The 16,991-nt window shown below is 41.3% G+C and overlaps 1 protein-coding gene across 2 annotated transcripts in view; it reads right to left on the bottom strand.

The window, feature by feature from the left end:
* The window catches only part of vav1 (vav guanine nucleotide exchange factor 1), a 33,743-nt gene that overhangs the window by 5,934 nt on the left and 10,818 nt on the right, over positions 1 to 16,991 (bottom strand). For both annotated transcript variants that reach the window (XM_079812973.1, XM_079812974.1), the window contains exons 15-25: positions 16,090 to 16,225; positions 15,899 to 16,008; positions 15,686 to 15,787; positions 14,435 to 14,529; positions 14,326 to 14,348; positions 13,363 to 13,405; positions 13,137 to 13,273; positions 12,651 to 12,716; positions 8,584 to 8,615; positions 8,365 to 8,475; positions 8,195 to 8,282 (exon numbers count right to left, since the gene is read on the bottom strand). In XM_079812973.1, coding sequence (XP_079669099.1) covers positions 8,195 to 8,282; positions 8,365 to 8,475; positions 8,584 to 8,615; positions 12,651 to 12,716; positions 13,137 to 13,273; positions 13,363 to 13,405; positions 14,326 to 14,348; positions 14,435 to 14,529; positions 15,686 to 15,787; positions 15,899 to 16,008; positions 16,090 to 16,225 — 943 coding nt within the window. The remainder of the gene's footprint in view (positions 1 to 8,194; positions 8,283 to 8,364; positions 8,476 to 8,583; positions 8,616 to 12,650; positions 12,717 to 13,136; positions 13,274 to 13,362; positions 13,406 to 14,325; positions 14,349 to 14,434; positions 14,530 to 15,685; positions 15,788 to 15,898; positions 16,009 to 16,089; positions 16,226 to 16,991) is intronic.

Here is a 16,991-nt window from a genome sequence, read left to right as displayed (position 1 = left end):
AATGACTGTAACTGTAACTAACAATAACTGTAACTGTAACAATAACTGTAACAATAACTGTAACAGTAACTAACAATAACTAACTATAACAATAACTGTAACAGTAACTAACAATAACTGTAACTATAACAATAACTGTAACAGTAACTAACAATAACTGTAACTGTAACAATAACTGTAACAGTAACTAACAATAACTGTAACTGTAACAATAACTGTAACAATAACTGTAACAGTAACTGTAACAATAACTGTAACTAACTAACAATGACTGTAACTGTAACTAACAATAACTGTAACTGTAACAATAACTGTAACAATAACTGTAACAGTAACTAACAATAACTAACTATAACAATAACTGTAACGGTAACTAACAATAACTGTAACTATAACAATAACTGTAACAGTAACTAACAATAACTGTAACAATAACTGTAACAATAACTAACAATAACTGTAACAATAACTGTTAGGATAACTGTAACAATAACTAACTGTAACAATAACTGTAACAATAACTAACAATAACTGTAACAATAACTGTTAGGATAACTGTAACAATAACTAACTGTAACAATAACTGTAACAGTAACTAACAATAACTGTAACTATAACAATAACTGTAACAGTAACTAACAATAACTGTAACAATAACTGTAACAGTAACTAACAATAACTGTAACAATAACTGTTAGGATAACTGTAACAATAACTAACTGTAACAATAACTGTAACAATAACTGTAAGGATAACTGTAACAATAACTAACTGTAACAATAACTGTAAGGATAACTGTAACAATATCTAACTGTAACAATAACTGTAACAATAACTGTAACAATAACTGTAACAGTAACTAACAATAACTGTAACAATAACTGTAACAGTAACTGTAACAATAACTGTAACAATAACTGTAACAGTAACTAACAATAACTGTAACAATAACTGTAACAGTAACTGTAACAATAACTGTAACAATAACTGTAACAGTAACTAACAATAACTAACTATAACAATAAATGTAACAGTAACTAACAATAACTGTAACAATAACTGTAACAGTAACTAACAATAACTGTAACTATAACAATAACTGTAACAGTAACTAACAATAACTGTAACAATAACTGTTAGGATAACTGTAACAGTAACTAACAATAACTGTAACAATAACTGTAACAGTAACTGTAACAATAACTGTAACAGTAACTGTAACAATAACTGTAACAGTAACTAACAATAACTGTAACAGTAACTAACAATAACTGTAACAGTAACTGTAACAATAACTGTAACAGTAACTGTAACAATAACTGTAACAGTAACTAACAATAACTGTAACAGTAACTAACAATAACTGTAACAATAACTGTAACAGTAACTGTAACAATAACTGTAACAGTAACTAACAATAACTGTAACTGTAACAATAACTGTAACTGTAACTAACAATAACTGTAACTGTAACAATAACTGCAACAATAACTGTAACAGTAACTAACAATAACTGTAACAGTAACTAACAATAACTGTAACTGTAACAATAACTGTAACTGTAACTAACAATAACTGTAACTGTAACAATAACTGCAACAATAACTGTAACAGTAACTAACAATAACTGTAACAGTAACTAACAATAACTGTAACAGTAACTAACAATAACTGTAACAATTAGAGCCCTGTATTTCTGCCCGAGCCCGACGGGCCCCGACTTTTTTACGCCCCTAGGGCCGGGCTTCGGGCCAATTTTCCCGTCATACCTCAAACGCGGGCCGGGCTTCGGGCCTTTTTAGGCTTCTCCTTCATTTTATATTTTAGACATTCAATAATTAAAAGAACCAATGAGATGTGCTGCGCTGGTGGAAACAACATGAGACCATGATATCGCGAGTCCACAACTGTCAAGACTGACTGAGTGTTTAGAGGACGGCGTATGCAACACACATCTGCAAATGAGTAAAGCAAGCCAACACGCAAACGGCCACAAGTGAAACTGAAAATAAGCTAAGACTGAGATGCTCAAAAACACAACCATTTTCATTAAAACTAATGAGATTAAAGGCTCTTCCAGTGCTCAGGTCGCTCGTTCTCATAATGCGGTCTTTGATGTTGAAATGAGCTGATGAATAAAATGCTCATATCGGTTGCTTTCGTTGACATGAACTCCGTTAATTGTGCATATAGCGCGGGAATTGAAGATCGGATTTATATTCATTTCGCAGAGAGGTGTAAGGCAAGACAACCTGCATGTTTTTTTTATTTGTATTCTTTGTTTAGCTTGTGTAGCCCGTTTCGTTTGCGCGTGCCGTTGCGATCTGCCTGCCTCATCTTGTCAAAAATGCCTTTTTACTGTGATGGTGGTGATAGAGGCTAAACGTTTAAACGATGCTTTAAGTGTTTTATATGGATTTTATAAGCAAGGCAAGTCAAGTGTTGATTTGAGAGGCTAAAGCGTTGGGTTAACTCACTGTCGGCCGCTTGGTCGTCACTTTAAAGAACAAAAATTTTAATTTAACAAGCAACAAAATGCTTCAAACATTTGTCTAAATTAACTTAATAAAGAAACAAAATGAAATATAACTACTTTGACATTAAAAACAAAACTGAACTATTTTAATGGCTGCAACTAATGTGTAATAGGGAGGATAAAAAAAAACACGGGCTCCAGTCGGACTCGGGCTGATCATTTTGATGAGCTGTCGGACACGGGCCGGGCTAGGGCCTAGTTTTGAGGCCCGTGCAGGGCTCTAGTAACAATAACTGTAGCCGTAACGGACCCACTTTATATTAGGTGGCCTTAACTACTATGTACTAACATTTTAATTAATCTTTGATACATTGCACTTATTGTGTACATACATGTTTTTACATTGTACTTACATTTTTAAAAACACCTTCATGTAATTACATCACCACACCACCACCACACCTGTCCCTAACCCTACCCTTAAACTCACCCATACCACCACACCTGTCCCTAACCCTACCCTTAAACTCACCCATACCACCACACCTGTCCCTAACCCTACCCTTAAACTCACCCATACCACCACACCTGTCCCTAACCCTACCCTTAAACTCACCCATACCACCACACCTGTCCCTAACCCTACCCTTAAACTTACCCACACCACCACACCTGTCCCTAACCCTACCCTTAAACTGACCCACACCACCACACCTGTCCCTAACCCTACCCTTAAACTTACCCACACCACCACACCTGTCCCTAACCCTACCCTTAAACTGACCCACACCACCACACCTGTCCCTAACCCTACCCTTAAACTTACCCATACCACCACACCTGTCCCTAACCCTACCCTTAAACTTACCCACACCACCACACCTGTCCCTAACCCTACCCTTAAACTTACCCATACCACTACACCTGTCCCTAACCCTACCCTTAAACTTACCCATACCACCACACCTGTCCCTAACCCTACCCTTAAACTCACCCACACCATCACACCTGTCCCTAACCCTACCCTTAAACTTACCCACACCACCACACCTGTCCCTAACCCTACCCTTAAACTTACCCACACCACCACACCTGTCCCTAATCCTACCCTTAAATTTACCCATACCACCACACCTGTCCCTAACCCTACCCTTAAACTGACCCACACCACCACACCTGTCCCTAACTCTACCCTTAAACTTACCCACACCACCACACCTGTCCCTAACCCTACCCTTAAACTGACCCACACCACCACACCTGTCCCTAACCCTACCCTTAAACTTACCCATACCACCACACCTGTCCCTAACCCTACCCTTAAACTTACCCACACCACCACACCTGTCCCTAACCCTACCCTTAAACTTACCCATACCACCACACCTGTCCCTAACCCTACCCTTAAACTTACCCATACCACCACACCTGTCCCTAACCCTACCCTTAAACTCACCCACACCACCACACCTGTCCCTAATCCTACCCTTAAACTTACCCATACCACCACACCTGTCCCTAACCCTACCCTTAAACTTACCCACACCACCACACCTGTCCCTAACCCTACCCTTAAACTTAACCATACCACCACACCTGTCCCTAACCCTACCCTTAAACTTACCCACACCACCACACCTGTCCCTAACCCTACCCTTAAAATTATCCACACCACCACACCTGTCCCTAACCCTACCCTTAAACTTACCCATACCACCACACCTGTCCCTAACCCTAACCTTAAACTGACCCTTACCACCACACCTGTCCCTAACCCTACCCTTAAACGTACCCACACCACCACACCTGTCCCTAATCCTACCCTTAAACTTACCCACACCACCACACCTGTCCCTAACCCTACCCTTAAACTTACCCACACCACCACACCTGTCCCTAACCCTACCCTTAAACTTACCCATACCACCACACCTGTCCCTAATCCTACCCTTAAACTTACCCATACCACCACAACTGTCCCTAACCCTACCCTTAAACTTACCCATACCACCACACCTGTCCCTGTCCCTAACCCTGCCCTTAAACTTACCCACACCACCACACCTGTCCCTAACCCTACCCTTAAACTCACCCATACCACCACACCTGTCCCTAACACTACCCTTAAACTTACCCACACCACCACACCTGTCCCTAACCCTACCCTTAAAGTTACCCACACCACCACACCTGTCCCTAACCCTACCCTTAAACTCACCCATACCACCACACCTGTCCCTAACCCTACCCTTAAACTCACCCATACCACCACACCTGTCCCTAACCCTACCCTTAAACTTACCCACACCACCACACCTGTCCCTAACCCTACCCTTAAACTGACCCACACCACCACACCTGTCCCTAACCCTACCCTTAAACTTACCCATATCACCACACCTGTCCCTAATCCAACCCTTAAACTTACCCACACCACCACACCTGTCCCTAACCCTACCCTTGAACTTACCCATACCACCACACCTGTCCCTAACCCTACCCTTTAACTTACCCATACCACCACACCTGTCCCTAACCCTAACCTTAAACTAACCCTTACCACCACACCTGTCCCTAACCCTACCCTTAAACTGACCCACACCACCACACCTGTCCCTAACCCTACCCTTAAACTAATCCACACCACCACACCTGTCCCTAATCCTACCCTTAAACTTACCCACACCACCACACCTGTCCCTAACCCTACCCTTAAACTTACCCACACCACCACACCTGTCCCTAACCCTACCCTTAAACTTACCCATACCACCACACCTGTCCCTAATCCTACCCTTAAACTTACCCATACCACCACAACTGTCCCTAACCCTACCCTTAAACTTACCCATACCACCACACCTGTCCCTGTCCCTAACCCTACCCTTAAACTTACCCATACCACCACACCTGTCCCTAACCCTACCCTTAAACTCACCCATACCACCACACCTGTCCCTAACCCTACCCTTAAACTTACCCATACCACCACACCTGTCCCTAATCCAACCCTTAAACTTACCCATACCACCACACCTGTCCCTAACCCTACCCTTGAACTTACCCATACCACCCCACCTGTCCCTAACCCTACCCTTTAACTTACCCATACCACCACACCTGTCCCTAACCCTACCCTTAAACTAACCCACACCACCACACCTGTCCCTAACCCTAACCTTAAACTAACCCTTACCACCACACCTGTCCCTAACCCTACCCTTAAACTGACCCACACCACCACAACTGTCCCTAACCCTACCCTTAAACTTACCCACACCACCACACCTGTCCCTAACCCTGCCCTTAAACTGACCCACACCACCACACCTGTCCCTAACCCTACCCTTAAACTAACCCTTACCACCACACCTGTCCCTAACCCTACCCTTAAACTCACCCATACCACCACACCTGTCCCTAACCCTACCCTTAAACTGACCCACACCACCACACCTGTCCCTAACCCTACCCTTAAACTAACCCATACCACCACACCTGTCCCTAACCCTACCCTTAAACTGACCCACACCACCACACCTGTCCCTAACCCTACCCTTAAACTGACCCACACCACCACACCTGTCCCTAACCCTACCCTTAAACTTACCCACACCACCACACCTGTCCCTAACTTTGCCTGTATCCCACCTCCATGTACACAGTAAGTACATTGTACTTATTTTTTGATGTAAGTACATATAACAGTAACTGTAACAATAACTAACTACAACACTAACTAACAATAACTGTAACAATAACTGTAAGGATAACTAACAGTAACTGTAAAAATAACTGTAAGGATAACTGTAACAATAACTGTAACAATAACTAACACTCACTAACAATAACTGTAAGGATAACTGTAACAATAACAGTTATAATAAACAGAACAATGTTTTTCCAGCTGATGAACACAAAAAAAACATTGACAGCCAATCAGAATCCATCCTGCTTTAAAGAGCTCAAGCATTTAAAGTGGCAGACAACAAAACCGCAGCGCTTATAATACACAGAATGATATTGCGTGTGTGTGTGTGTGTGTTTGTGCGTGTGTTTGTGCGTGTGTTTTTGCATGTGTGTGTGTGTGCGTGTATGTGTGTGTGTGTGTGTGTGGGGGCATGTTTTTGTGAAATATCAGGACACAAATGTGTATAATGACATTGGTATGACATAGGTATTACAAAAAGAGGGTGAAATATGAGGACGTTCCCCATGTCCTCACTTTTCAAAATGCTTATAAATCACACAGAACAAGTTTTTTTTCACAGAAAGTGAACTGCAGTCTCCTGTGAGGGCTAGGTTTAGGGGCAGGGGCAGTGTAAGGGGATAGAAAATACGGTTTGTACGGTATAAAAACCATTACGCCTATGGAATGTCCTCACATTTCACAAAAACAAACATGTGTGTGTGTGTGTGTGTGTGTGTGTGTGTGTGTGTGTGTGTGTGTGTGTGTGTGTATCTGTGTGTGTGGGCATGTTTTTGTGAAATATAAGGACACAAATGTGTATAATGTCATGGGTATTACAAAAAGAGGGTGAAATATGAGGACGTTCCCCATGTCCTCACTTTTCAAAATGCTTTTCAAAAATCATACAGAACAAGTTTTTTTTCACAGAAAGTGAACTGCACAGTCTCCTGTGAGGGCTAGGTTTAGGGTCAGTGTGTGTGTGTGTGTGTGTGTGTGTGTGTGTGTGTGTGTGTGTGTGTGTGTGTGTGTGTGTGTGTGTGTGTGTGTGATGGGTAGGTTTAGGGTCAGTGTAAGGGGATAGAAAATACGGTTTGTACGGTATAAAAACCATTACGCCTATGGAATGTCCTCACATTTCACAAAAACAAACGTGTGTGTGTGTGTGTGTGTGTGTGTATCTGTATGTGTGTGTGTGTGTGTGTGTGTCTATCTGTATCTGTTTGTGTGTATCTGTATATGTGTGTGTGTGTGTGTGTGTGTGTGTGTGTGGGTGTGTGTGTGTGTGTGTGTGTGTGTGTGTGTGTGTCTATCTGTATCTGTTTGTGTGTATCTGTATGTGTGTGTGTGTGTGTGTGTGTGTGTGTGTGTGGGTGTGTGTGTGTGTGTGTGTGTATCTGTTTGTGTGTATCTGTATGTGTGTGTGTGTGTGTGTGTGTGTGTGTGTGTCTATCTGTATCTGTTTGTGTGTATCTGTATATGTGTGTGTGTGTGTGTGTGTGTGTGTGTGTGTGTGTGTGTGTGGGTGTGTGTGTGTGTGTGTGTGTGTGTGTGTGTATCTGTTTGTGTGTATCTGTATTAGTGTGTGGTTGTGTATCTGTGAGTGTGTGTGTGTGTGTGTGTGTGTGTGTGTGTGTGTGTGTGTGTGTGTGTGTGTGTGTGTGTGTGTGTGTGTGTGTGTGTGTGTGTGTGTGTGTGTGTGTATGTCAGTACTCTGTTACCGGACCTGACGTTCATGAGGTGAGAAACTGGCACACAGGGGAAATGAAATGACCATCTATCATCCAGATAATCAATGGAGATATGCTTTTGACTAACAGCCCATATCTATGTTTTGGTCTTAACTGACAAAATTCCCCTACAGCGTGTGAGTGTGTTGTGTGTGTGTGTGTGTGTGTGTGTGTGTGTGTGTGTGTGTGTGTGTGTGTGTGTGTGTGTGTGTGTGTGTGTGTGTGTGTGTGTGTGTGTGTGTGTGTGTGTGTGTGTGTGTGTGTGTGTGTGTGTGTGTGTGTGTGTGAGAGATCACTTACAAACAGCCCCTTGAAGGCTTTCTTCTCGTTGATTCTGTAGAGACCCTCTATGAACGTGACCTTTATGTGTCTGATGTCCATGTTGAACCTGAGACAGAGACAGAGAGGCATGTCACTGGTGCTGTTTGATTGACAGCTGTCAGTCAGGGTTTTTGATGTATTCACAGTACTTGAGGCTGATGGCAAATTCCCCAGCGTCTTTCTGTCGCACCAGAAATGTCCCGTCAGAGCGAGACGTCAGCAGAGTTTTAGCACCGGCCCGGTCCATGTTACCAGCGAACCTGACACACACACACACACATGCACACAATCTCAAGACGATGCCTGGAAACTTTAAGACCTGTGTTTTTAATGAAAATGAGTGAATAAAGATGAAACGTGTGTTTTACCAGGGCAGTGCTGTTAAATCTGGAGGTATCGCCTGCAGAGACACAACAACACATTCACTGCACTAGTACTACTAGAAATTGCCAAGCAAAAACTTTTTTTTTTTTTGTATATATTTGATTTTTGATATATACAGCAGGGTCCAAATGTAACATCTAATTTAATTTAAACCTGGAAATAAACAGAAAAATGTGGCGAGGGGGCCATGTTTAATGTGAAGTCTGTAGCGGGGGAACGGGTGTGGAGACGAGCGGTAATAAGGATATATAGATATATAGTTATTATAAAGACTTGGACTTCTCCCACCCTGACTTCTTTGTCATTTCTACTGGAACTGCTTACATTTGTGCCGACACCTGGGACGAAGTAGTCGGCACGTTACCGTTGCGTCACGTTGCGGCCAGCCCACCCAACACCGCTTGCGGACCTTGTCAAGTCACTCGCTGGTCTTTATCAGACTCAACATCAGGCTCTGATGGACCTCAGGTTGAAACAGGAGGATGGCTTCCGCCTGTTGGTCCAGACCTGCGGGTGGCAGACGCAGACCCCACTGCCGCCCACGTGCAACTGGTGAAGATGGGTCCACAGGACGATTTGTGGACCTCTTTGAAAAGACGAGGAAATGTGGGTGGGCACGCGCCCAATGGCCGGTTTGCCTGATCCCGCTGCTGTCCGGAGAGGCACAGGTGGCCGCGCAACAGCTACCTGTACAGAACCTTCTGGCCTATGACAATCTTAAGCTGGCCATCCTTCAATGGGTCGGCCGCTCCCCTGAACAACATCGTAAACGCTTCCTGTAAGTGAAGCTGGGGGACAGTGGCCGACCTTTCATAATGGCCCAACAGCTCCGGGACGGTTGCCGCAAGAGGCTGGTGGCCCAAACACGTGATGTCGAGGAAGTGTTCAATCAGGTGGTACTCAGTTCATTGCTCGGCTGCCACAAGGAACGGCCGAGTGGGTCCAGCATCACAACCCGGCGTCACAATCCAGCTGGCTGAAGTTCATCTGGTGGGTGGCGTGTCCCTCACTAACCTCTCTCTCTCCAGCCCCTCTCCCTCTCTCACTCGCCTTATATCCGTTCCCAGGTCGCAAAGCAACACGCCCCCCTCGATCCACTCAGCAGGGAAGAGGCAGGGTTAAATCTGGGATCATCGAAGCCTCCGCTCCATATCCACCTTTCCCCCTCTTTCCCTCAGTCTCTTGACCATGCTTCTGCCACCGGACCAGGAGCAGTGTCCAGTGATGGAGATGGGAACATCGATACTGGTCCCCAACTAGCCGTGGGCTGCCCCTGATCAAGCCGGGCAATACCAAAATACCTCTGAGTATTAAGGGTGATCTATATCAGGCTTTGGTGGATTCAGGCTGTAACCAAACCTCGGTTCATCACAGCTTGATGCAACAACGGCATTGGATACGTCATGGCCTGATTTTTTTTGGCCTGGCATTCATGAGAATATTCGCCGGTGGTGTGCGGCTTGTCGTGAATGTCAGCTGGTTAACCCTTTGGCTTTTTCAAAAGGGCCATTGCGCCCATTACCACTGATGGTGGTTCCCCTTGAGAGAATTGGTATCGACCTCATTTTGCATTAGTTCTAGTGGACTATGCAACACGATACCCAGAAGCAGTGCCGTTACGCACCATTTCTGCAAAGACTGTGGCAGATGCTCTGTTTCGCATTATCTCCCAAGTGGGAATCCCCAAAGAGATTCTCATTGATCAGGGCATTGTGCTTAAGTCACATACGTATTTGAGTATTGTACAAACTTTTGGGCATTACATTGATTCGCAGCAGCGTCTATCACCCACAAACAGACAGCTTGGTGGAATGATTTAATCGCACACTGTAATAAATGGTTCGTAAAAGAGGATGCCAAAATTTGGGATGAAAGGCTTGAGCCCCTGTTGTTTGCGCTGCGAGAGGTTCCTCAAGGGTTTTCCCCATTGAAGCTTCTCTATGGTCGTGAGCCCCGCGGGGTGCTTGACGTCATCAGGAAGGCTTGGGAGGAGGTGCCTTCAAACAATTGTAGTGAAATTCAGTATGTCAAGGACTCCTGAGCCAAACTCCACACATTGGGGCAACTCTCCATGCAGAATTTCCTCCAGGCACAAGACTGTATAACAGGGGTACGCAAGAGCTTCAATTTACAATAGGAGATAAAATGCTTGTGTTACTTCCAACATCTAGTTCTAAATTACTTGCTAAGTGGCATGGAAACTTTGTGGTTACACAGCGATTTGGGCTTCTCGATAATGAGGTAAGACGGACAGACAGGGGTGGTGCATGTCTATTTTATCACCTCAATCCCCTAAAACGCTGGAGTGAGGTTACATTTTTTGAGCTAGCAGCGGCCGCTTCGACAGAGGAGGATCTCGGACCAGAAGCAGCTATCCCAGTCAATCGGCTCGCTCTGGTCCCAGGGGAGATCCCCTCACGCCGCTGCAGCTCACCAATGTAGCCAGGTTGCAGATTTTGCAAATGTATTCTCACCCCTGCCCGGTCGCCCGAACCTCGTACAGCCCCATATCGAAGCGTTCCCAGGGGAGGTGGCACACAGCCGACCATATCATTGACCTGAACATAAGAAAAAAGTGGTACAGGAAGAATTAAAAGCCATGCCTAGAGTTGGGCGTAAAAGAAGAATCTCATAGCGACTGGGCGAGCCCGTTTCTGTGTAGATTATAGAAGGGGGAATGCTGTGTCGAAATTCAAGGCTTATCCAAAGTTGATGAGCTGCTTGATTGGTTAGGGTCGCCTAACTGGATTTAACAAAAGGGTACTGGCAGAGCCCCTTATCACCATTATCCAAAAACAGACTTCACAACGGCGTTCGGATTACACCAATTAATTACTCTTCCATTCAGGTTGTTGGGGCTCCTGCTACCTTTCAGCGTCTCATGGACAAAATCCTTAGGCCACATTCCAGGTATGGAACATCTACACGCTGTCCTGCAATCACTTAGGGTGGCTGAACTCATGGCGAACCCGCAGCAGTGTGCAATTAGGTGTGTGGAGGTACGGTATCTGTGCTTCCACTTGGGACATGGGCAGATGCGTCCCCATTTGATAAGACCGCTGCGGTTGCAGCCTGCCCACATCCTAAGACCAAAAAGGAGATTGAGAGTGGGGCTGGCAATATATTATATTATATATAGAAGGAAGCTACAGATCCCTGCCAACAGGCTCTAACCAAAGTGAAGGCTTCCCTGTGCAGCGGACCGCTGTTACACTCTCCTAACTTTGATCTCCCTTTTTTTGAGAAAGAATGAATGTTTGGCCATTCGTTGGGCCGTCCTCAACCTCCGCTATTACCTCCTGGGTCTGGAATTCAGGACGCAGATGGCTGTGGCTGACTTCCTCTCTAGAAATAGGGGGAAGGCCAGATGGTGAGCCGTGTGGTGGGGGTATGTGGCGGAGGTGTGGTAAAGCACTGTCTGTAGCGGGGGAACTAGTGCGGAGACGAGCACTGATAAAGAGATCAAGTGAATGATGACTAAAAACCTATCTCTAATTCAGTAACTGGTGGAGAGACGGGATACAAGCGCCCCGTAGACCTGGGAAGAAGAGAGAGAGACTTTTCCACATGGACTGTTTAGTGAATGTGTTTTGATGTGTGCCCGCCTGGAGTTATTTGGACTTCTCGCCACCCTGACTTCTTGGTCATTTCTATTGGCACTGCTTATACTGGGATTTAGAAACAAATAAAAGAAAGTTCTGATGAAAAATGGCTAAACGTTATTTCAGATTGTCCTCTATTTCCGTCACTAATCGTGTGCTGACATCATCAAACTCAAGCTCTCAATTTCAGTCGAATTGTAATAGTGAAAACGATTTAAAATGAACAATAAAAGTGAATAAAAGAAGCACTTTCACTAGACTTTTGGACTTTTGGACACTAGTGACTTTTGGACGCTGATGTAACTGTATGATGATTATGTGATAAATTAAGAAATACTGTCAGAAATAAAGAAAATATACAGATTAAAAATGAAAGATAAAAATTGTAGGAGATGAATAAAGATTGAAAATGACATGTATCAGATGTGAAGGGCTGAGCTTCGACTCACCGGTACAAACGGCTGGACTTTACTGCAGGGAAACCAGCCAACCTCGCCGATGGTCAGATTCCTGCCCTGAAATGAAAGCATATCCCGGATTTGACAGCAGAAACCACCACTGAAGGCAAGAGGAAAAGAGAAGGAAAGAAGTGCAGACGCACAGAGGTTTCTGTTCTGCATTATCAGAAGAGAGCGAGACTCGTGTGTGTCCTGCTGTAACCTCCTTCAGACACACAGCCATCACCACCAAATCTGGGTTTTTATAGAATATAAACCAAGATATCTCTTCTCTGATGACAAGGGCGGGGCAACCTGTCACTCACATGAGATCCACCAATAGCAAACCACCACCATCCGATCAATTCCCCACAGACACAATCAAGCCCCGCGCTACATTTGTTCTTGTTTGAGAAGCAATTCACTCGGATATGCGGCACTATAGCTGTGAAGACAGCTAGCGGTGTGATTCCTAGCGAAGGCTTGTGTGATTCTCACCTCCCACCACTGCAGGTCGACCTCGGCGCGCGTCAGCTCCACCACGTCCCCCACAGACAGAGGCAGCGGCTGGCCGAACGCCACCGGCGGCGGGGGGAGGCCGTAGTAGTCCATACACACCTCCATCTTGGGCAGACCTGATGGAGACAGACGAGGGACGAGTGAGTGAGTGTGTGAGTGTGTGTTTGAATATCAGGACACTGTGAGCGTCTGACACACACTTTACCTGGTTTAGTTTGTCTTGAAGACGCTAACCTCATCGTCTTACCCTGGAAACACAGGAAATACACACTTCAACACTCACAAACATACGCTAACACGCTTGTATTATATTATTATAGAAACAGCTGTATATATAAATGGTAGAACATACTTGAACATACTTAAAATATGCATATTAATTATAATGTAATATAATTTATTAAATTTAATATTATATAGTATTTGTTCGATATGTTTACTATATTATATTATATTATTGAAGTAGCATATAAAAGATTAAAAATTGTAGTAAAAAATAAATAAAATAAAGTAATTATATGATATTATATTGTTGAAGGAACATTTAAAAGATTAAAAATTGTAGTAAATAAAAAATAAATAAAATAAAGTAATTATTATATTACATTATATTGTTGAAGGAACATATAAAAGCTATTGGTTTTTGCATATTATATTTTATTTTAAAAATGGTAGAAAAATTAAATATTTAGGAAATATATTTGTATTTATTAACAATATACAAATATATTATAATTTAATAAATATAACATTATACAATATTTATAAAAAATAAATGCATATTTATTATAATGTAATATAATTTAATAAATATAATATTATATAATTATTGTTGAATTATATTAAAACATGTTTAAATTAAATTTGTAATTACTAAATATATAAATATTAAATATATAATTTTGTTTGTATATATTATTATATTATATTAATTATATTATATTCAGCATATTTACGCAGTTTAAATGTTAAAAGTTTGAATTCATGTTCACTTTCGTAGTGTGTAAATGAGTTTATGATTATTATGTCAAGGTGTGTTTAATGTCCAGTTTAAAACAACAGAATGTTGGCCAAAGTGTTGTAAAGAAATAAAATAAAACTCTAGACATCATGAGAATATAGAGAAAGGAAGTGTGTCGAGCACAGTTGAGTTTTCAGATGTTCACACCTTCTTCAGCGTTCCAGACAGTTCTGTGGAGTGAAGGAGAAGCACAAGTGAACTCAAGCGAAGCAACAACATCAGCATCACAGAGTCATGAGCTCAGTGTGTCTCTCACCAGAGTTTCGTCCACACGCTCCGACTCGACCCAGGCACTCTTTATGAGCGGCCATCTTACAGCGCGTGCAGCGGTAGCCCTGGTAGAAGATGCCCCTGAAACACACACACACACAGCTGACTCCACAAAAATCTTCTGAGCTTAATTAGGGTTGATTCCTCAGAACTTCCTCCCGCTCTAAAAAGAGCTGCAATCGAAACTGAGCACTATTAACACACATTATATCAACAACTGCAGTACAAATGCTGTCATGGCAACTCACTGACATTATACACGTTCTGAAATACTAAAATTACTACTAAATATAAAAGCTAATAAAAATGTCAAATTTTCCCCAAAAATATTTAATATTAATAAAGTCAAATTAACATCTTAAATATAAAAAAAGATATTTAAAAACAATAAAAGGAAAAAAACTATTGAAATATTAAATATTAAAACATTCTTTTAAGCAAAAATAACTACTCAAACTAAACTTTTAATAAAAAACATATTATAGTAAGTAAGACCATATAAGTGTTAAAAAAAACCATTTCCGTTAACTGAAATAAACTTAAAATTAAATTAAATATAAATATTTAAAAAACAATAAAAGGACTTTTTAAAAATATTAAAAGTTAAATGAACTAAAACTAACATTTAAAATACAAATCAAAAGTATTAAAAACATTTTTGTTAACTGAAATAAACTAAATCTTATAATTAAAAATGAAAGAGAAATATTAAAAATGATAAATGTTAGTATTAAAATGTGAAATATTCAAAATGAAGTAAAATGAACTACTTAAACTAACAATAAAACCTGACAATTACAAATATTAAAAAATATTTTCGTTAACTAAAATAAAAGTGAAATAAACTAAAACATATAACTAAAAATTAAAGAGAAATGTTAAAAAAAGAGAAATATTAGTATCAAAATGTGAAATATAAAAAATAAAGTCAAATTACTTGAAAATTACCAATATTAGTATAAAATAAAAGTGAAATAAACTAAAATATAAAATTAAATAGAACTATTTTTTAACTAATAAAATGACAAAAACAACTGAACTACTAAAAACGTGCACTAAAATATAAAACGCTCTGTTACAAGCAATTTTCCACACCAGAAAGCCAAATTCATGAATACAAGCAACATAATATATAGATTTAATAGGCGGTTGAGTATAAAAGAGCAGCATTGACATTCTGACAGAGACTCGAGCGCACTGATGCATGCTGGGAGAAGTGTGTGTGACTGATGTTCACCTGAGGAGCATCTGACAGGCTTTACATGACGTGGTGTCCTCAAAACAGTGCATCTGGAAGTCATGACCGTTCGCAGAGCTGTTCTCCGGACATATGTTTGACCTGCACACACACACACACACAGCACATATTAATAACAGAAGTATCACATAAATGTAAATATACACAGCTCTTTTCTTAATCAACTCTGGAAATAATAACAAATCGACTCACAGTGCCATCTCAAACTGCTCCAGCCATTTCTTCTTCAGCTCACGCGTCTTAAAGTATAGATCGTAGCTGCCTTGACCGTATAAATCCATCAGGAAGAACGTGTGTGTCCACTATAAACACACACACACACAAGCGTTAAACACAGGAGACGCTGAAGATGACGTTCAGATGAAACGAGACGGGACTGAAACCTTCTTGCCGTCTTTCTCTCCTGACGGTTCGTCTCTCAGCTGGTAATGTTGTAGTTCAATTAGCTCCTTCAGCTCATGACTCTCCCCGCTGCGCTTCTTACACACTAACAGAGCCTTATCGAAGAGGAACGCGTACCTGAACACACACACACACACACACACACACACACACACACACACACACACACACACACACACACACACACACACACACACACACACACACACACACACACACACACACACATGTTACACACTAATAGCCTGATCACACCAAGAACGAGAAGTGTAACTATAAAGTTTTAATAATCGCTCAGTTCACACTATAATGATAATGTTGGAATCACTTTCAGAACAATGTTTTTCCTGCTAATGAATAGGAAAAACATTGACAGCCAATTAGAATTCATCCTGATTTAGTCACCATTATGTGGATCAGTGTTTATTTTAGTTGGGCACTTTGTGGTTTTTGGAACAGCGTTTGCTAAAGCACATGATTTGTTGCAAAGGAAACCATGATCAAAGACAATCAGATGATCAAAAATGATAACTAAAACAACAACTATAACACTAACTAACTAACTAACTTGTTTTAGTTATTGTTAAATTTACTGTTATAATTATCATTATAGTTACTGTTATATTTGTTGTTTTAGTTTTTGTTATAGTTACTGTTATAGTTATCATTATAGTTACTGTTAAAGTTATCATTATATTTACTGTTATAGTTGTTGTTTTAGTTTTTGTTATAGTTACTGTTATAGTTATCATTATAGTTACTGTCATAGTTATAATTTATAGTTACTGTTATAGTTATCATTATAGTTACTGTTATCGTATTAGTTATCATTAACATTATAGTTATTATTATAGTTATAGTTGTAGTTACTGTTATAGTTATC

The sequence above is a fragment of the Gobio gobio genome, assembly GCF_949357685.1.
Source record: "Gobio gobio genome assembly, chromosome: 3".
Classification (NCBI taxonomy): Eukaryota; Metazoa; Chordata; class Actinopteri; order Cypriniformes; family Gobionidae; genus Gobio; species Gobio gobio.
This window is presented reverse-complemented; position numbering and strand designations above follow the sequence as displayed.